We start from the raw sequence: 21,406 nt of genomic DNA on the forward strand, positions 1-21,406 counted from the left end.
AGTTGAATTGGAATGGCCATCTGAAATGAACATTTTACCCTTTAAGATATGTCTTCTATTTAAAATTTTATGTTAACTGTTTGCCCATCTTGAGCTTTAGATTAAAGGAAAGTCTTCTTTAAAATCCATGCTGATGTATATAACATTTCGGTATTCAAATTTATCATTCACCTTTTTTTTTTTTTTAATCTCTACTAGTGAATTAGAGGTTTTTTTTTTTTTTTTTTTTTTTTTTCTTGCAATTCTAGAAATCACTCCTTTGGGCAGTAAAAATAATAATAATAAAAAGCAAATAAAAGAGAGTATTCTGTGGACAAACGTGAATGGATTTCATTCTCACATTCATTTCGATGAGAATTTATTGATCATCTACTACTTGCTAGACACTGTGCTTGGGGTTGGGAACACAGAGGTGAACAAGACATCACTGTATCTGGCAAACAATCATAGTACAGAATGACATGATCTCTAATAGGGGAAATACAAGGTTCTGTTTCTAGCAGGAGAAAAGTACTGAAATAAATTTGAAAGATGATCCATTCTTTTGCCTTTTACTTCACAGAAGAGGAAATTCAGGGCTAGAAAAGTTCCATATCACAGAACTCTTTGATGGAAAAGAGTAGGACTCGAACTCATGTCTTCAAGTTCAAATCTCATATTCTCTAGATAGCAATAACTTGTCCCTGGAAAAGGACTGATTTTGTTTTTCTCCCTTAAAAATAATGATGGACTAACTTGACCACGCATTCCGAGGTAGTTGCCTAAAGTTGGGAATGTGCTCTGAGAACGGAGAACAGTGTGAATATCCATGCTAACTACATGGCATCTAGGATGATGGAGAGGGGAGATGAGAAGTCCACACCTGGCTGGGTCCTAATCCTCCTTAACTGCACCTGATAGCCAGGTGACCTTGCACAGGAATGAAGCTCTAAAAATCATTTGGACTCTTTTTTTTTTAATCTTTCACATCAGGATAGGATAACAATATCTATATTACAAGGGTAAATTTCATGAAACCATTGACTTGAGTAGGTACTCAACAAATGTATTTTCCATCTCCTTTTCTCTCTGTCATAAATTGGATAGACCTGATGAATAACCAGGTCAGCAGAAAACTCATCTCAGTTCCTTTATTCCTTACCAGTCATTTTATTGTAAATTCTAGCTTCCATTTTTGAGCCATTTTTGTAGATCTCTCTCTTTTTTTTTTTGGCATACCTTCACAAAATTGAACATTTCCACTCTGCGAATATTTTGGGAGTTAGAAGGCAAAGACAAAACAATATATTTAGAGAATTTCCTTAGTATCAATCCTCTAAAAAAAGAAAAGGGAAGAAAACACAGTCAGAAGAAATATTTAAAATTAATTAAGCCTCCTATATAATTCTGTGAGTCTCTTTCTATTACAGGTTATAGAAATTCAACTAGCATAGGTAAGAGCAGAATTTTTAGACTCATGTCCAATATGTCCAGGAGTAGATAGACTTAAGAAACAGCTAAATCCAGGGACTCAAGTGATAAATTCAGCACCCTGCCTTTACCTTTTTCTCTTGGCTGTCTTTGGCCCCATGTTTTGGCTTTATTCTCAGACAGACTTCTTACACATGGCAGTGAAGATGGCCTCTGTCAGTCCCAAGCCCACAACATCTTTACATCTCACCAGAACCCGGCTGCTGTCAAGTGAATTCCAACTCATGGCGACCCCATGTGTGTCAGAGTAGACACATACGCCATAGGGTTTTCGGTGGCTGATTTTTCAAAAGTGTATCACTAAGCCTTTCTCCTGAGGCACCTCTGGATGGACTAGAACCCCAATCTTTCAGTTAGTAGCCAAGTGCACTAACCATTTACACCACCCAGAGGAGGAGAGGAACCCTCATTGCAGCACGCTAACGTCAAGTCTCAGGGAAGACCCTGACTGGCACTGAGTCTGATAACCATCCCCAGAACAAACCACTGTGGCTAGGAGATGGCAGTTCCGGTTACCCATGTGTCCGTGTGCAGCAGGGGTGGGCAATGTCATTCCCACCTGGGCTCACAGGATAGGTTCTCCACTCGAAAATGGGATTCTCCTTCCGGAAAAAAAAAAAAAAAAGCGGGGGGCGGGTGGGAGGTTGGAAATCCTGCACAGGCAAAAACACAAAAGATATCCACTTAAATAATGTTTATTTTCCTTTTAGGATTACCAGGCTCAATTCGAAATACTCTTGAAGATCCTGGTAAGTTCATTTCACTTTCTTACAGTGCCTTCCTGTATTTAGTGATAAACACTTTCGGTCCAATACAAGAAAAGAGCTCCATCTCTGTCCAGGCCCACAATAAGGTTGCAATAGCACTAACATGTAAATAATCAAATATGTACATTTTTCATGGCACACTGAGATATAAACATTTTTTTTTTTTACCTTAAAGGCACTTATAATTTATTTGTGCATACAAGTTGGATAAAAAAAGTTTAAAATCATTAGTCATTTATGCAATAAAGGACCCAGTATCTACCATATGTAGGACACCATGTTTAGCTTTTTGAGAATACAAAAACTTCAGTCTCTGTCCTCAAAGAGATCACTCTGACCTGGAGTTAGTATAGAGGACTCCACGTATAAGTTAATATCTGAGTTGAGTTTTGAAGGCTATGTAGACATTTTACTATAATGAATAGGAAAAGAAGACATGCAAAAAAAGGCCAAGACAGAAAAGATCGATGTGTGCTTTCTCATTTAGTTAAAACTTTACACCTATGGCAGGGATGGAAACCCTGATGGCATAGTGGGTAAGAGCACCGCTGCTAACCAAAAGGTTGGCAGTTCGAATTCACCAGATGCTCCTTGAAAACTCTATGGGGCAGTTCTACTCTGTCCTGTAGGGTTGCTGTGAGTCCGAATCGACTTGACGGCAACGGGTTTGGGTTACGGCAGAGATGGGAAATAACAGCAAGGTAGCTTTTACACATTTCTCAATAAAGATTTGCCTAAAAATATTATCGTGCATTTGTACTAGGGAAGACTATGCAGCAGCTCTATAGGATTAAGCAGAACTAAATAAGCACAACTCCAAGACATATTAATAAGGGGTTGGGGAATCCCATTGTACGTTTATATTCATTAAGCACCTAGCATAATAAAAAAGGAGCCCTGATGCTCAGTTGTTAAGTGCTCCACTGCTAACCAAAAGGTTGGTGGTTTGAACCCACCACCATCCCTCAGGAGAAAGATGTGCCAATCTGTGTCCGTAAAGATTACAGTCTTAGAAACCCTATGGGGCAGTTCTACTGTCTCCCACAGGGTCGCTATGAGTTGGAATGGACTCCACGGCAAGAGGTTTGGTCTTTAGCATAAGAAATACAGTATCGCTCGTTTTTCATTAAGCAAAAAAAAAAAAAAATGCATATGTTCATGAATGTATGTAAAAGGTCTCGGAAAGATTTGCCCCAAACTAACTAATGGCCTCTGTAAAGAGTAGTTAGAACGGGGCAGGCAGTGGTGGCGAATAGAGAATTTTACTTTTACTTTTGTACTTCTTTGTTGCTTGAGCTATTTTGTGTTTCCATGATAAAAAATGTCTCTATTGTTTGCTTACTAAAGGCATATTTTCACATAAATAAAAAGGAAGTTTTTTATTAAAATAAGGGTGAAATTATTTGCAGGATAAGGAGTGTGGGCTTTTTAAAAAAATGTTATCATTTACGATTGTCAGTGAGGCAGGTGCCTAATATATTGAGCTATGCATTACAAAGAATAACACTTTGTGGATGGGGTTATCTTAGAGTCAATAAATAAAAAGGCAGGTAGCACTGTTTGAAGGTTATTTCAAATATACGTATATTTATATGTGGTGTTTATATATATCCCACTGCTGTCGAGTCCATTCCAACTCATAGCAACCCTATAGGACAGAGTAGAACTGCCCCATAGGGGTTCCAAGATTGTAAATCTTTACAGAAGGAGATTGCCACATCTTTCTTCCATGGAGTAGCTGGTGGGTTCAAGCCACTGACCTTTTAATTAGCAGCCAAGCACTTTAACCACTGCACCACCATGACTACTTATATATAGACATACACATATATGTGTATACACAAAAATATATATACACACAAACATATATACACATAAATATTACATTAATTAAGATCAATCAATCAATCGCCACTGCCGTCGAGTCTATTCCTATATAAATTAAACATACATTTTTTATAGGAGGCTATTTATAAAAATATGTATAAAAACAAGTATATATATATAATAAATATCTATGAATGAACACTAAGGGTTGAGAGGAGAGAAAAATAGTTCTTTTTTTAAATATAAGGAATTTAAAGCACCAAAGTGATGTCTTTGGGGATATTCTTTTGGCAAGTGTCATAAAGATTACTGGAAATCTGGGTCTGGAGACCAAGATGGGCAGAGTCTGATTGCAGTTGAGATTTGGCAGTTATATCCATGAAGGTGATACTTGAAGAAATGAGATCAAGAGATCATCAGGGAACAAATGAGGACAGCAAGAGAAAAAGAGAGGAGAGTTGAATTTAAGGCCCCAGGACAGATTATCCAATAAGAGAAGGGGAACAATGCATTCGCTCATTCTTTCAGAACTAAATATTTTTTTTTAGCACAATGTACCAACCACTGTGTAGGTTCTGATGACAGAATGGTGAAAAAAGGGACATGGTCACTGCCCATAGGGAGTTTCCATCTACTGGAAGGCTAGCAATAGCTAACATTGACTAGCTATTTGCTGTCTTTGCAAGTGGCATTTAATTATCACATCAACTTTGAGATAGACAGTTACTATCTTCTTTGTATGGATAAAAATACAAGGCTTAGTGAGGTGGGGCAGTTTGTCCTAAGACAGATATAAAGTGGTAGGGACTGTATTTGAATCTCAGTTTTGTCTACCACTGGAACCCCTAAACATTGTGTATCACTGCCTCCTGAAAAGTGACCAGTGCAGGGATCACAGAAGAAACATCTGGATGGGGGGTGAAACCAGCGTTCTACATTACAGAAGAAAAGGACAGAGCCACCCAGCGGACTAACACATGTGGAGGAAGCCTCCAACAGAGGAGAGACCATTGATTTGGTGATTAGAAAGTCATGGATTCATTCCTTTATTCAACCATTCAACAAATATTTATTAAGCACCTAGCACGAATTATCGCATGAGCTTTGAAAGATCTATTTTGGTTGAGTGGGGACAGAGGCCAATAGTGAGGGATTAGGGCGTGAGTAGATAATGAAATAGTATGTGTTAAGGACTCTTCTGAGGAATTTGGTTATGGGAAAATTAGTGCAAGAAGGATTGCTAGGCTCTGGTACAACTAAGCATGTGCACAGAAGGAGGACGGAGGCAGTAGGAGGCTGAAAATACCAAGGAATGGGGATGATGGTTGATAAAAAGGCATCTTGTAGATGAAGAAAAAGGTAGGACTCCAAACCACTAATGCAGAGGTTAACCTTAGACAGGAGCAGGGAACTTCTTTGATAGGGGATGAAAAGAAATATGAAAAAAACAGAAACATTTTGCAGTAAAATGCAGTCATTAGAAACTACCAATCAAATCACTTTTGGACAGGGGTTCTCAATTCTACAGACACATTAGAACCATCTTGGTAGTGACTAAAATCCTGATACCCAGGCTACCCTTCACATGAATAAAATCAGAAAACCTTGAGGCTTTTTCAGGCCAGGGATGTCCAATGTAGGCTTTAAAAGAGGAACCAGCAAGATTTAGCCAGGTGGAAAGAACATGAGCAGAATCTAAAAAAAAACTAAGAGACAGTAAACAAATAAATTTGCCTAAAGCAAACCAAGCAAAGAGGAAATGGGAGAGAAAACAGAAAAGCCAGTCCATGATCAGATCACAAAGGATCTTTAAAAGTTGCCCAATTGCTGCAAAGTAGACATAAGAGTATCATGTTATTTCTGAACACAGCTCTACTAACCAACGGGCTCTCGTCAGTACTGTTCACTTTTGTATCGCCAGTCTCCATCAGAGTCCCTGGCACACAGTAGATGTTCAAGAAACATTAGTACAATGAATAAATTAATAAATGACTTTTTAACTGAGGTCTCATCCTATGCCCTCTGTTCAAGTTTCTAGAATACTCGACAACAGCAGAAATGTCCCAGATCCAATCCCAAGTCATTCTGTGCAAATACTTCTCAACAGCCCACTCAAATCTACTTTGGGTCTCCGCTGGCATCATTGGATATGACTCCAATCTCTTTACTCTTCTATGCCAATGATACTAAATTGTGTGTGTATGAGATTTAGATTAAGGTTAAGAAATATGAAAAAACAACGGGTATATGTGCTTTTGCTTTACCCACTGTCCCACCAGGGCTCCACTTTTTCATTGAAGTACTAGCTACCAAGTGGTTTAAAATAAGATATGAAATCTCCGTATTCACTTGGACATTCTCATTGACCATTATCCTATATTAAGAGCTTGCCTCCTGCCATCTTGCTGTGCTCTTATTTCCCTCACATTTCACCAGTACAATCCACCCTACAAATTTTAGCTTATTTCTTATGTAGGGCAGTTTAACTATGACTATATCCTACACCATGGCTTGAAGGGACTCACTTTCTATACCCAAGCCACCCCAGTAAGTATTTTGCCAAATCAAAGGTCAGATATTAACCCCACCTGTTTTTCAATCCCAAACATTTATAGCCAATTAAAGTTTTAAATGGCAATCTTTTTGTCTTTTCTCTGTATGAAAAGAATGAATCACCCAGGAAAGACACAGAAAATCTCCAATCCCAAAATAACAAGTGAAGCCCTGTGAGAGAATAAACATTTGTTATCCATAGTCCCCAAAACAGTATGTGTTCACTTTATTGTTGGGAGTAATCTTTGCCTCCCTCATTGAGGAGTCTCAGAATCAATGTCTTTTGTCTTGTATTGTCACTGTCATGTCTGGTCATGAGAGTGGTGGCGTGAATACAGTGGACACTCAACAAATGTGCACTAATTATGAGGATAAAGGGCAAAGATCAGATACTCTCTGAGATTTTATACCCTATAATAATAGCGGTAATAATAGCTACTTTGTATATCCAAAGCCATTTAAAAGCACCAGCATTTCACATGGCACACATCCTCACAGAGCAGATCAATATTTATTCTTCCAAGTGTGTCAAATATACAGTTGGGGCACTTTGAGGTGAAAACGTTGTCTCGCCAGCATCAGCTTCAGAACTTGGAAATCATATCCCCCAGTTCATTATGTCAGAATAATAAAATGACCCTCGCCAGTTGAACATATTCATTAACAGTTAGGGGGGAGCAGGGCAGAAGGAGCAGACAATAAGGCTTGGGGATCTTACAACGCTAAACAGCCATCAAGGAAACAGGACTATTCTTTGGTGTCACTTCAGTTCTCGAAGAAAACACACATACCACAACAGGCTTGTTTAGTCTTTCCAGGTAAGAAATTATTTTTGTGACTCCTGGTCCAAGTGATTTCATGATATTGCCCTTCATTGGTTGGGGTGAGGGAAAGTAGTGGAACATCCTTTTGCCCCCTTCTCACTCCCTCTCTGTCTCTTTCACTGATGAAGGAATTCAAGCTTGATTAGTAACTAACTAGGAAAGAACTCTGTAAGGTTTAGTTAAGCAACATCAAAACTACAGCAGTCTCTTCTCAGATCCCATTAAGAAGTAATCACCCAGCGCAACTAACAAGTCACTCAGACCAGACTTTTGGAATTTGGCTCTTTTGTTCTGTCAGTGTGAATAGTATGGAAGGTGTGTGATGCAATTTAGAAGGGAGCTCTCTTGGAGCTTTCACTCAGGAAGGCGTCAGGAGCTCTGGGGGTAGAGCTTAGCTCAGAAAGAGAGAAGGAATGCAAGTTTGCATTGACAGCTTGATCCCAGAGAGAGGTGGCTGGCTGCGTGTCTAGCAGATCCTCTGGGTGTGGATGAGGCAGGGGCAGGAGGCTTTGTTTTAAGCAACCATGTGCTGCCAGCATTAAAGGAACAATTATCATCCTCGCACACTGCTAGCTGTTTGCTACTGCCATTTCCTTCAAGAAAACCTCTTTCACTTGCCACTTGGTGCCTGTCAGGCAATAATATTTTTCACACATGGTACACATACTAAAATGCTCTTGTGTGTTCTTAATACATTTACAGTTGATAACAATGGGGCTGTTTCGTCAGGAAAAGTAGAAGAGTATTTCTTACAAATGCAGAGCAATGGCAAGACAAACTATGGTCTAGTGCCGCTGTGTTTCATGGCAGTGAGCCCCACTTAAGGTTCAATCCAGCCCCTGGAACAGGGAAAAGAAGCCAAATGTGATCACATTGTGGCCTTTTTATTCAACCTCAAGTTCTTCTTTTCAATAACGAGCTTTGTTCAATGCATTTCTCCAGCCCAGGAGGAGGATGAGAACACAGAGATGGGTGAACATACAATGTCCTTTATGTGGATGTGTGTTTGGTCCTTGGTTTCACCTGGATCATTGTCTTCAAGACTCAAGGGGGATGAGGGGTTGAGGATCAGTTGTTCCTTAGACAAACCAACACTTCAAAAGAAGCATCCACCAAAAAACTAGATTCCTTGATGACTAAATTACAGCTTGATGTTAGCACAACTCCATTTTTTTGTTGCTATTGTTAAATGAAACCAGATTTTAAATAATAGACAACTTCTATCAGCCAATTTTAAGAAAGACTTTCATTGTTACTCAAATATCAAAATAATAAAATCAAAAAATAATAGCCCTGGTGGTCAAAAACTACGGTCTGACACCAGCCCACAAATAAATATAGTTTGTGAAAGGATATTTTGGTGAAAAGAAATCTGTATTGTTATACTTAGGGTGAAATGTATCTCCTAAATGATTCTACAGAATAAAGGAAACTGTACCGGGTGTTGTTAAACTATGTTTATCTGCCTGAAAGGAATAATGTGAAATATTAATTGTTCAACATATATTATGGTATCTACCAATAGAAGGCAATATGCAATTAGGTGGATGGCTCTTGCGTCAGACAGCATAGGTTCAAAGCCTGGCTCCACCATTTTTAATCCTATGATCTCAACCACATTTCTCCAACTCTCTAAGCCCCAATTTCTTAATCATTATAATAGGAATGGCAGTAATAGTACCTAACTCATAAAATGTTTTACAGGATAAAATTAGATAATAAAATATATGTTGTACAAATTCTGGAATTTAATATAAAATATTTTTATCATTATTATTCAATAATAAATACAGAAATGGATTTCTTGGGTTAATTCAGATATATTTCATTCCAAATGAACATGTCATTAGACATGAGAGCAATTAACATTAGATTATGTAATAAACCATCCTCATATCTCAGTGGCCTAGCTTAATAAAATTCATTCTTGGCCACCCAGGGCTACCACATGGTGACTCAGAGATCCAGGTTTTTTCTACCTTATGGCTCTACCATCCCTAGGGGAGCTTCAGAGTTTTCTCCTGTATTCTTTTCTCTGCTTTCGGCTGGCCAATATATAGCGAACAAAGTGTGGAAAATCATGAGGGATATTCTAGGGGCCAAACCTCGAAGGGAGGCACACCACTTCTGCCCACATTCATTTCGCCGGAGCTATTTGTGCGGTCCCGCCTAGGTGCAATGGTGCTGGAAAATGTAGTGTAGCTGTGTGCCAGATGAGGAAATAGGTCTGGTATGCATCTAGCCAGTCTCTGTCACCGACATCAATCTTTGTGCTCTAAATACAGTATAAAATGTAGTATAGTAGAGGGTATTTTCTTTAGCCAGGCTTGAAGCATTGAAGACACCAGCATATGCAAATAAGAAGCTTTCTGAATATATAACGTTCTTAATATAAGCACTGATGCTGTTGACCACTAAATTCTCTTATACCCTCACCTGGATTTTTCTGCAACTTCCTGACTGTTCCTGCTCAGGACCCTCTGCTGGTTCCTTTTCTTCAATGTGTCTGAGAATGCTGATAATTGAGAGAAAAAAAATCCACAAAAAGCTTTATGGTTTTTACAAAAGAAAACAAGCATCCCTTCCACCCTTCCTCAAGACGCAGCTCTCGATTCATCTCTGGGAAGACCTCTTTGGTTATGGAAGCTGAGCTGAGTGTCCCTCTTCCGTGTCTCCATAGCCTCTGCCATTGCATTTACTACACACTATTTTCAGTGTTGTTAGTGGGTTCTGCTCAGCAGACTAGAAGTGAGTTGAAAGCTGAATTATGCCTTTAATCTCAGTTTTTCCTGTCTGCCATAGAGTATGCTATTTGCCAGGAAGTCAGCTCTGATTCCCAGCAACCCCATGAGTGTCAGAGTAGAACTGTGCTCCGTCCCCATAGACTTCTCAGCAACTGATGTTTTGGAAGTAGATCAGTAGATCGCTCTGAGTGGACCTGAATCTCCAACTTTTTGTTTATCAGCCAAAGCACATTGGTTGTGTTCACCACCCAGGTGCCCTACCACATGTTGTAGGCACTCACTGATCATCTACTGGGTGAATTAAGGACGTTAGAGGTACATCCCAGCTGTACATCTTCGTAAGTAAAGAAAACCAGAATATCAATGAAAACTTGAAAGTGGTCTATCATGAAAAAATTTAGTGGGAAGGATATATATTTTTTCTTTCATAAAAGTTAAAAAAAAAAGTTTTTGTTTTGTTTTCAATTTTTGGCCCTATACTAAAAAAAATAAATAAATCAACAACCTTAAGTGCTTCACCAGGTTCCAATAAATTGACTTTGGAAATATTTTTCTTTCCTATGGGCATTAGTTTACTTAATGATCTGGGAGGCAGAAAAAGAACACACAGTTTAAAGCAGGCACAACAAGACTCCTTCCAGAATGTCTGTGCTATATTCATAAAGCAGAGCACATTTCCGAATCTCTATTAGGGAATTTTTTTTTTTTTGGCAGTCTAACATCATTTATAAGACAAACAGTTCATTCTGAGAGGTAGGGGAAAATCTCTAGGCTGAAGATGGGTTACTTTTCAAATTAAACTTTGATTAAAGGAATGATATTTTGTCAAGATTTTCCATTCACAATAAAATGCAAAATAATATATTGTCTTTAGTACTTTGGTAATATTGGTAATATTTTTTATCTTATTGTAGGTAGCCATGAAAACGTCTTTCTTGATATTAAACTTCTAAAAATTCGGGTTAGAAGGTATACTGTTAGCACCTTATTCACATCCATATTTTGAAACATTTAGTATGCATTATTCTAAAAATAGCAGTAACCTACTCAAACTGATATGTGCAAGTCTTACTATTATCATTATCTCACTATACACTATCTTACTATTATCATATTTAATATTATTATTACTATATCATCAATATTGCTTAGTATATCACACCTACTACACAACTTACTATTTCCTTTGCCAATTAAGTTTACTTTATCAGAGGCAGTGTATCATAGTAGTTAAAAGATCATGTTCTTCTCTGGAACTAGGCCTTGTGGATTCAAATCTCAGATCTGCCACTTACTATTTACAATTATAAAGGACAACTCATTTCACCTTTCTGTGCCTCAGCCTCCTCATTTACAGATGAATGGATAATAATAGTACCTAGTCCACAGAGTTATTGTGAGGATTAAAGAAGTCAATACATTGAAAATCTTAAAACACAGGTACATAGAAAGCCTTCAGAAATATTTATTGTTGTTAGGTGCCATCAGATCGGTCCCAACTCATAGTGACCTTATATACAACAGAATGAATCACCACCTGGTCCTGTACCATCCTCACCATCATAGCTATGTTTGAGCCCATTGTTGCAACCACCGTGTCAATCCATCTCATTGGGAGTCTCCCTCTCTTTTGATGACTTTCTACTTTACCAAGCATGATGCCCTTCTTTAGGGACTGGTCTCTCCTGATAACATGTCCAAAGTATGTGAGACAAAGTCTCACCATCCTCACTTCCAAGGAACACTTTGGCTGTACTTCTTCCAAGATAAATGTGCTCATTCTTCTGGCATTCCATAGTGTATTCATTATTCTTTGCCAACACCATAATTCAACGGCATCAATTCTTCTTCGGTCTTCCTTATTCATTGTCCATCTTTCGCATGAATCTGAGGTGATTAAAAATACTATGGCTTGGTTCAGGTGCACCTGAGTCCTCAAAGTGACATTTTTGCTTTTTAACATTTTAAGGAGGTCTTTTGCAGCAGATTTGCCCAATGCAATATGTCATTGGATTTCATGATTGCTCCTTCCATGGGTGTTGATTATGTATCCAAGTAAAATGAAATCCTTGACAAATTTAATCTTTTCTCTGTTTATCATGATGTTGCTTATTGGTCCGGTGTAAAGATTTTTGTTTTCTTTATGTTGTTGTTGTTGTTTTTTTTTATGTTGAAATGTAATCCATACTGGAGACTGTAGTCTTTGATCTTTATCAGTAAATGCTTAAAGCCTTTGCTTTCACAAAGCAAGGTTGTGTCATCTGCATATAGTCCGTTGTTAATGAGTCTTCCTTCAATCCTGATGCCACATTCTTCTCATATAGTCCAGCTTCTTGGATTATTTGCTGGGTATACAGATTCTTATTCAAGTATGGTGAAGGAATACGACCATGATGCACACCTTCCCTGATTTTAAACCATGTACTATTTCTTTGTTCTGTTCAAATGACTGCCTCTTGGTCTATGTACAGGTTCCTAATGAGCACAATTAAATGTTCTGGAATTCCCATTCTTCACAAAGTTATTCATAATTTGTTATGATCCACATAGTCAAATGCCTTTGTATAGTCAATAAAAAACAGGTAATATTTAGCTATTATTACATGTTGACAGACTAATCTTTGTTCAACCTCTCTACTTTCATATTTCTGTTTTCCTCCATCTAATTCATTTTAATCTGTCTCTATCCTTCCCCCCCGTCAAAATTGAAATTGTTCTAGTGAAGGTCACCAAATGCCTTCAAGCCAAATTGAATGAGTTGTTTTCCATCCTGAAGTGTCCTTGCCTTCTTTGCAGCATCTAGTCCTTTAATCACAACCTTTTTCTTGAAATGTTCTCATCTCCTGGGTAAGGAGAAGAGAGATGGAGAAAACCAGGGAGGATAATATGAAAGCAGTGTAGGAGAAACGATTTGAAGGAAAAGGCTGTTGTTACAGGTTAATATGAGGGAGAGAGGTCAAATAAGAATGACTAGATGCTCAGTCTATTTCCCTGCTAATTCACCCTCCATATTGGCATTTCTAAAGCAAAAATATAATCTTGTTTTATTCCTGTTTAAAACCCCTATTTCAGGTTCTTCAATGACTGTTAAAGGAAATTGAATATAATTGGTGTGTCTGGGAGGCTGAGGGTGGGAAATCAATTGTATACTTGTGTATGTGTACATTTTTCTGGGAAGAAGATTTATGGATTTTACTGGGGTCTCATCACACCAAATCAAGAACCATTGCTCCAATGGCTCTTTATTGACTATAGGCGAAAGTTTAAAATCCATGAGCAGGGGTAAAAAGCTTCACCTTAACTTCCACCAGGCCCTTTTCTCACCTCCACCCACCTCCATTTCTTACCATGCTCTGCTAAGTACTGTTTTCCATCTTACACAAACATTTATTGTGCCTGGTATATCCTTACTCTTAACACCAACTGGAAATTGAGTAACAACTTTTTAAGATCTAGTGGAAATTTCTTCTCTCCAAGACACCTTTCTGCGCTCCACAAAGTATAAATAGAATATGCCTGGTTTTGCTCCCACAGAGCTATGTATGACTCTATTAGATGACTTATATGCTATTGAAATCAGTTGTCTGGGGGACTATCACCTTACCTCATGGAAAAGTGAACTCTGAAGACAGGGACCAGGTCTTATCCACCTTCGTATATCTACCAACAGCTAACATCCTGCCTGGCACGTTATAAAGAGTTCACAAATGATTGTGTTGAGTGAATGAATTACTGATTGCTTACTGGGTGGGTCTTGCTTCTAATTGCTCTGATAGGTGAAGTATTGTATGTTGTTTTCTGAGGGATGTGATGAACTGTTACATATCTATTTTTTTAATGAATGTTGGCTAATCCACACTGGAACTTGCCTACCACACTCTTCAATACAGGCTATGTTTCACACTCTTTCTACATTTTTTCAATAACGTATTCGTCATATCAAAAGACATCTCCATAGCTGGTAATAGAAGATTTATACCATGATTTCTAAATCCTAGGAGGCCAGCAGCACTCTTTCCACCAGCAACATGTGTCTAAATGGGGCTTATTATAGAGTCATTTCAACAGTAGCACCACCATATATCTTAAGCTGAAGAATAGTATTATTCCAGTAAACACCACGTACATAGCAAAAGAGGGGGAAACTGAGGCAGGAGCAAATGACATTTCATATAATAGCCATAAATCCAAAGTACAGTTTTTCTAATTGTCAAAATATATTTTCATGTCATTGTTGAATATTTCTGGGCTCAAGAAACACTAAACCCCTCTGGTTGAGAAGAGAAATAACATTTTCTTGCAAATGTGTATAAAGAAGTTAGAATTAGGCATGCTTCTGGCATCTTCACTTTTTACAGAGAAAAGTATTCTTAAGCAGGAAGAGCATCAACAGTGTACACTGACTCTTGACACACCATTGCTTTCTTAAGCTAGAATAATAAAAATTTGCAAATGAACAAAAGAGTGGGAGGTAGATATCTGATTTACCATGTTTTTGAGATAAAGAACACTATAAAAAAAGATCAACGTGAAGAATAAAGCATTGTTAACTGAGTCATGACATTTCTATTCTAGTGACGACTTGAACGGCAGAACTCTGCAAATGAGCACCTTGTGCCACTTTCAAAGTGGGAGGAAGACATGTAATTATAATCCTTCCACTGACAAGAATTCAAGGAAATCTGGGGAAAAGTTTACTGGAAAACATATTGACATATCACTATTATAAATTACTTTCTCTTATTAAACCAAAAAAATTCTTTTGTGGGCCAGCTCATCACGGCACAAAAGGTAGTGCATGAAAAGACAGACCTGCCTCAAAAACCCTTTTCTTACATTGAGGAAGATCTACTATGTATTTATTCTGTAACTTTTCCAACACCCGGGATATAATAGAGAAATATATTTTCCAAACAGTCTTAACCTCCATTGTCTTGAGCGCACGTATCGACATTGTCATGTCACTTACTGGGAATCTTCATGCAAACCTTGTATTTAGTCAAAACTAATGAATCTGTTTTAACACCCTTCGCAAAAGTAAAAGAAGATATAATGTTATGTTTTCACTCAACATACATTTTCATCCATCGCCTTCCTTTGTTGGATGGATAAGGGGGGAGAGAAACCTGCAAAAATTACAGGGACGTTATCAGCATCAGTGTTTTAATAGAGAGCAGAATTGGAAATAGCATTTTGCTGAGTGATTCTCTAAATGAACGATAAACACAGAGGGGTGAATTTTCCCGATGTTTAAGTCCACTGAAGTCTCAGAGGGCAGACTCCCAAGTGTCAAAAGAAGCTCTCTAGCTGACCCCATTACTGCCTCTGGCCCTCGTGAAGGCAAAGGGGCAGTTGTAAAGTCAGACACTTAGTGAGCATTGCGGAAATTATAGCGTTGTGTTAAATGTGCCCTCTGCAGGGTGCTTTCCTATCTTCAGAGAACACACTCATTAAGTGCTGCCAACAAGAGAACTAAGCGTTTTTCTTTATAAAAAGTGGCACCTTCTATGGAACATCTGGAGCCCATCCAAAGGGCTTCCAAAATAGGCGGCAGAACATAATGAAGCAGAAGAGCACAGCCATTGAGGCTGCAACATCGCTGCAGCATGGACCATTTCTGCCGGCACTGGGCTGAGTCATCCACCGCTGTACTGTGCCTGGAAGACCCAGGATGGTCTATGAGGAGTCCTCAGCTGGGATCAGTATGTAAAAGGCCTACTTACAAACTTAGAATATATTTCGGCTATTTCTTCCATTTTACCAGTCTAGTTTCATCCACATTCAACCATTTGCCTTCTGCTTGTTAGCGATAAAGACACGCGTGGGTATTTGGTTTTCACACTAACCTGATGTTTTCTACAAAATCTGTTGTGATAACGAGTAAAGATTAAGATACACGGAAAATATATAAAGGCTATAGATATCATCATATATCTAAATACATAGATAAATAGATACACAATCTTGATAGCATATCAGGTTATAATAAAGATTAAAAAAAAGATAGAAAACCACAAAGATAGGAAAAAAAGAGGGTACAAAAGTCAGATTGAGAGTAATAAAGGAGAACCAAAGATTAGGTCTAAAGAAAAAAACAAACAAACCCATTGCCGGCAACTCAATTCCAATTCATAGCACCCCTATAGGACAGAGTAAAACTACCCCATAGGAGTTTCCAAAGAGCGCCTGTTGGATTCAGACTGCCAGCCTTTTGGTTAAGCAGCAGTAGCTCTTAACCATTATGCCCCCAGGGTCTCCTTAAAACAAATTCACCTCTGAGAAAACCACTAAAAGAATCCAAAGCAGCCTAACTTCCGTTTGTATGTAAATCACACTGATTTCATCCAACCTTGCTGTAGACCCAGAAACCCTGGTGGTGTAGTGGTTAAGTGCTATGGCTGCTAACCCAAGGGTCAGCAGTTTGAATCCACCTGGCACTCCTTGGGAACTTTATGGGGCAGTTCTACTCTGTCCTATAGGGTCGCTATGAATCGGAATCGACTCGATGGCACTGGGTTTTTTGGTTTTTTGGTGCTGTAGACCCAGTTTGGTTTTGTTCTGGGATGCTATTAAGATTGGGTGCTACAGAGGAGGGGGGGTAAACAAGACTCATTAGAACAGCCCTAAATACAGTAATTTGTCCATAGATTTCTCAGTTTATAAGGGTACAGAGACTCAACTTTTCAGCATTTAGGCACTGCACCAGTTTCCTTAAAATCTAGAATGTAACTTTGCTCAGAAAAGATGGAATCCTTCCTAATTCTTATTCAAACATCTCCTAAAACATATGAGAGCTCAAGTTATTAAATACAAGTGTTTGGCAGTGCTCTGCACTTAACTCAGTCGATTTTAAGGAATTTGTGCAGAGGTGATGGCAAGAGATAGCACTTTGCAGTCAGAACAAAGTCTTGAGTCTTGGCTGTGTGGCTTTGGACAAGTTACTTCATCTTTCTGAATTTCAGTTGCCTCCTGGTTCATGGGTGGCTCAAACTGTTAAACACTCGACTACTGGCCAAAAGGTTAGTGTTTCAAACCCAGCCAGAGGGGCATCAGAAGACGAGCTTGGAGAGCTGCTTCTGAGAGGTCACAGCCTTGAGAACCCCACGGAGCAGTTCTATTCTGCACACATGGGATCACCATGAGTTTGGAATCAACTCAACAGCCACTAACAAACTACCTGGTTCAAAAAGGGGTACACAATAAACGAAAACTTTTGGTCAAAAGTGTGGCTTTCCTATATTAACATCCTCCCGCAGACAGACTAAAAGGGTAGGATAGGATAATGAGACTCATCAGAAGCAGGTGCCTTAAGTGTCGCCATAAGATTGCCAAGGCTTCCCATCGCTCCCTGACTACCAAAATTTATCCCATATCAAAAGTCTGGCCCCAATTCAAACTGATGGAATCAGAAACTCTGAAGGGAAAGCCCAGCAGTGTGTTTTAACAAGCACCCCAGGTGATCCTGGTGAATGCTAGAACCACTGTCCTGGGCATTGTAGAACAAAATCAGGGTGGGCTTGTGCCAACATGATGTGTAAACTACACATACAGCACTTGGACTCACCAAGCTGATCGCCTTGACCACCTGTCAGAGCGACCTTCATGATAGTAGACTTACTTCCTGTAAAGCAACAGCTGTATCTTCTGATGACTTTCCGAGGGAGAGAAAAATAGTCTCTTTTCTGTCTACCGCAATTATTGAATTGGAGTCACCTGGTATTTTTACACTTGTTTGTATCACCAAGGGACAAGTTCAAACAAAGACTGGCTTGCCCATTTCAGGTTTAAATATTTCCTTAGCTAAGTGGTAAGGAAGTGCACATAACCCAGGGAGCCCTATAATTTTCTGTCTTAAGTATTATTCCTTGAGAGTTTCTGCTACTGTTTGTAACCTTTTGAGCTCCTGCAAATGTATTTGGTATACAGTCAAAGTGAGATTAGTTCAAAGTAGATTTAGGAGTATTAAAGAATTGCTTTGTTGAAAGCCTACCCATCCAAAGAACTAAATAATAAGTACATAGGCACAAACAAATCCATAAATATCAATTATTTAAATTGATTTAAAATGCATCATTTTGTATTACTCATTTGACAAAAACGTAAAGGCCAATAGTCTTCACAGTACAGGAAAACGACTAGTTTTATCTTTATGGCAACTTAAAAGCATTTTAGAAGCGAAGCCACTGAAATTTCAAAGAGCCTTCATCTCCAGTTGCCAAGAACAACTTAAGATGTTACCCATGCCTACAGCTCTCCATTGCTCTGCCGGACTTTGTTTGGAGAGAAAGAGACAGAGAAAGGGAACTTCTTACCTTTTTGTTTCTGGGGAGAGCATGTAGAGTATCAAAGCAGCTGGACAGATCTAGGAAACCCTGGTGGTGTAGTAATTAAGTGCTACAGCTGCTGACTAAAAAGATTAGCAGTTTGAATCTACCAGGCGCTCCTTGGAAACCCTGTGGGGCAGTTCTACTCTGTCCTATAGGGCCGCTAAGAGTCAGAATGGACTCAATGGCAGTGGGTTTGGTGGGGTTTTTTTTGGACAGATCTAACGCATACAGGGTGGGTGCGCTAATAAAAAAAATAAATTTTTTAATAGTTAATGTTATTTACTAAGTGGGTACAGCTGAAACACTTACCTACCAGACACCTGGGATTTCAGCCAGGCTCACTGTTTTTTTTTTCCTGTGACAACCTAATAAAAGCTCTTACAGGGGGAATCGAGTGATTAATCCACCTGACTGATGGGATGAGAACTAACGCTCATCATCTCATTTAGTGACGCCCTGTAAATACAGACAACTGCCTTAAAATGATAGTTTTGCAGAATCCTCTGCATCGAAGTCCCAGGAGTAGAACCACGGCCAAACTGCTTTGGGTCCTATCATATAAGACACTATCTCACTGTCCTTCCTCCCCCTTCACTTGAATCTAGCCCCATTGCTAGAGTTCCAGCCAGGCATAAGTCATTAAGGGGGATTATATAGGTTTGAAAAAATCAGGTTAGAGAAATGGCATACATGGATGCCTGTGAGGCAATCTATCTGTTGACATGTTTGCTTCCTCAAAATATACCATAAAGTCCCCCAAAGCACAACCATGTCTCATACATCTTTGTATCTCCAGCATATACCACAGTGCTTAATGGGAAAGTCTGTAGCCTTGGAATGCCTAAATTCAAATTCTTACTCCAACCATGAATGGTTTAGGAATACAACCATGAATAAGCAGGGCACCCTCCTCCTCGAAGCTGCATTTTCCCTACTAGGAAAATAGAAGGGAGAATACATTTCTCGTTGGGTTATTGTGAAGACTAAATGAGAATTCATTTAAGGCACTTAGCCAAAGCTTCCTATAGTATGAAGTGAATGTTAGCTATCATTTTTATTATTATAGCAGGCACTAAACGGATGGATGGATGGATGGATGGATGGATGGATGGATGGATGGATGGATGGATGGATGGATGGATGGATGGATGGATGGATGGATGGATAGATGGATGGGTGGATGGGTGGGGGGGTGGGGGGGTGGGTGGATGGATGGATGGATGGATGGATGGATGGATGGATGGATGGATGGATGGATGGATGGATGGATGGATGGATGGGTATGTGGGAGATGAAACTGATGGACATCTACAGTTTATCCCATATGAAAAATTCTATAATTCTACTCAGTTTCCAAAAAACCTCATATCTGAAAACTTCTAATCTGAAACTATTTCACCAGTGTTGGCTATTAACTCTGCCTATTGTAGATGCAATATAATATAGGGGGATGTACATAGGCCTAGAAGCCAGAGAGCCAGAATGTAAATGTTCCATCGGGTACTACTGAGTAAGCCGTTGCATGTCTACATTCATTCGACCTTTATCCCAGGTACTATGCTAAGCTCATGTCCAGGTGGTACAAATAGTTAATGTGCACAGCTGCTAACACAAAAGTTGGGGGAACAAGTTCACTGAGAGGCACCTTGGAAGAAAATCCTGGTGATCTACTTCTGAAAAGTCACCCATTGGAAACCCTGTGGAGTGCAATGCTACTCTGACACACACAGGGTTGCCATGAGTTGGAATTCACACCTTGGCAACTGGTGACCTGGTGGTGTAGCCTCAGGTATACCAAGGTGCAGTTCCCTTCCCTCATAGCGAGAAAGACACACAGATAAACAGAATGTCATGGAAACAACCACCTTTTCGCTGACAAGTCAGGGAAGACTTCAAAGAAGATACAATCACTATGAGGGCAGGAAATGGGTTTTATTTATTCTGGTAGTCATAGTAGCTGGCAGAGTTTGAAAGCATGGAGCACAGTAAGAAAAAAAAATAGCAGTTGTTAAATATTTGTTGAATAAATAAAGTACTATTTCAGCTAAGTCTTGAACGGTGATTAGGAGTTCAGTAAGGTAAGACTTGAAAAAGGAAAGTCTGACTAAAAAGAATGGCATCTTTAAAGGGTAGCCACAGAATTTGGAGATACAAATGGGGGTGCTGGCAGAAGGAAATGTGGATTCAAGTGAGGTGGTGAATATGAAAACACTTTGTGAATTGAAAGGGCTGTTGTTGTTAGCTGCCCTTGAGTTGATTCTGACCCACAGCAAGTCCGTGTGTGTCAGAGTAGAACTGCTCCGTAGGGTTCTGAAGGCTGTGACATCTTGGAGAGTAGAACTCTCCGTAGGGTTCTGAAGGCTGTGACATCTTGGAGAGTAGAACTGCTCCGTAGGGTTCTGAAGGCTGTGACATCTTGGAGAGTAGAACTGCTCCGTAGGGTTCTGAAGGCTGTGACATCTTGGAGAGTAGAACTGCTCCGTAGGGTTCTGAAGGCTGTGACATCTTGGAGAGTAGAACTGCTCCGTAGGGTTCTGAAGGCTGTGCCATCTTGGAGAGTAGAACTGCTCCGTAGGGTTCTGAAGACTGTGACATCTTGGAAGCAGGACATTCTTCTGAGGCACCTCTGAGTGGTTTCCAAATGCCAACCTTTCAGCAGGTAGTTGAGCACTTAACTGTTTGCACCACTCAGGGACTCCTGAAAGTACCGTACAGCCAGCCTGAAGTTGCTTTCTCTTCAAAACATTTATTACCTCCAAGGCCTTCTCCAAAATGCCCTAATTTTCATGTCCTCCTTTCTTTCTGAAAATATTTTAGAGAATAATTAAGGATAAAGACATATACTTGCCTTTACCGTTCCTTTCATTAAACAAAGGAAATGCTCATAAAACTTT

At 39.3% G+C, this 21,406-nt stretch overlaps 1 protein-coding gene across 2 annotated transcripts in view; it reads left to right on the top strand.

Annotated features, from left to right (window-relative positions):
• Positions 1 to 21,406, top strand: part of MDFIC2 (MyoD family inhibitor domain containing 2) — a 125,342-nt gene that overhangs the window by 73,428 nt on the left and 30,508 nt on the right. The window contains exon 2 of one of the 2 annotated variants that reach the window (XM_023548031.2): positions 2,181 to 2,219. The exons of the other annotated variant lie outside the window; for it this stretch is intronic. Within the exon in view, the coding sequence (XP_023403799.1) occupies positions 2,181 to 2,219 (39 nt within the window). The remainder of the gene's footprint in view (positions 1 to 2,180; positions 2,220 to 21,406) is intronic. 2 annotated transcript variants of the gene reach the window in all.

Source organism: Loxodonta africana, chromosome 22 (assembly GCF_030014295.1).
Source record: "Loxodonta africana isolate mLoxAfr1 chromosome 22, mLoxAfr1.hap2, whole genome shotgun sequence".
NCBI lineage: Eukaryota > Metazoa > Chordata > Mammalia > Proboscidea > Elephantidae > Loxodonta > Loxodonta africana.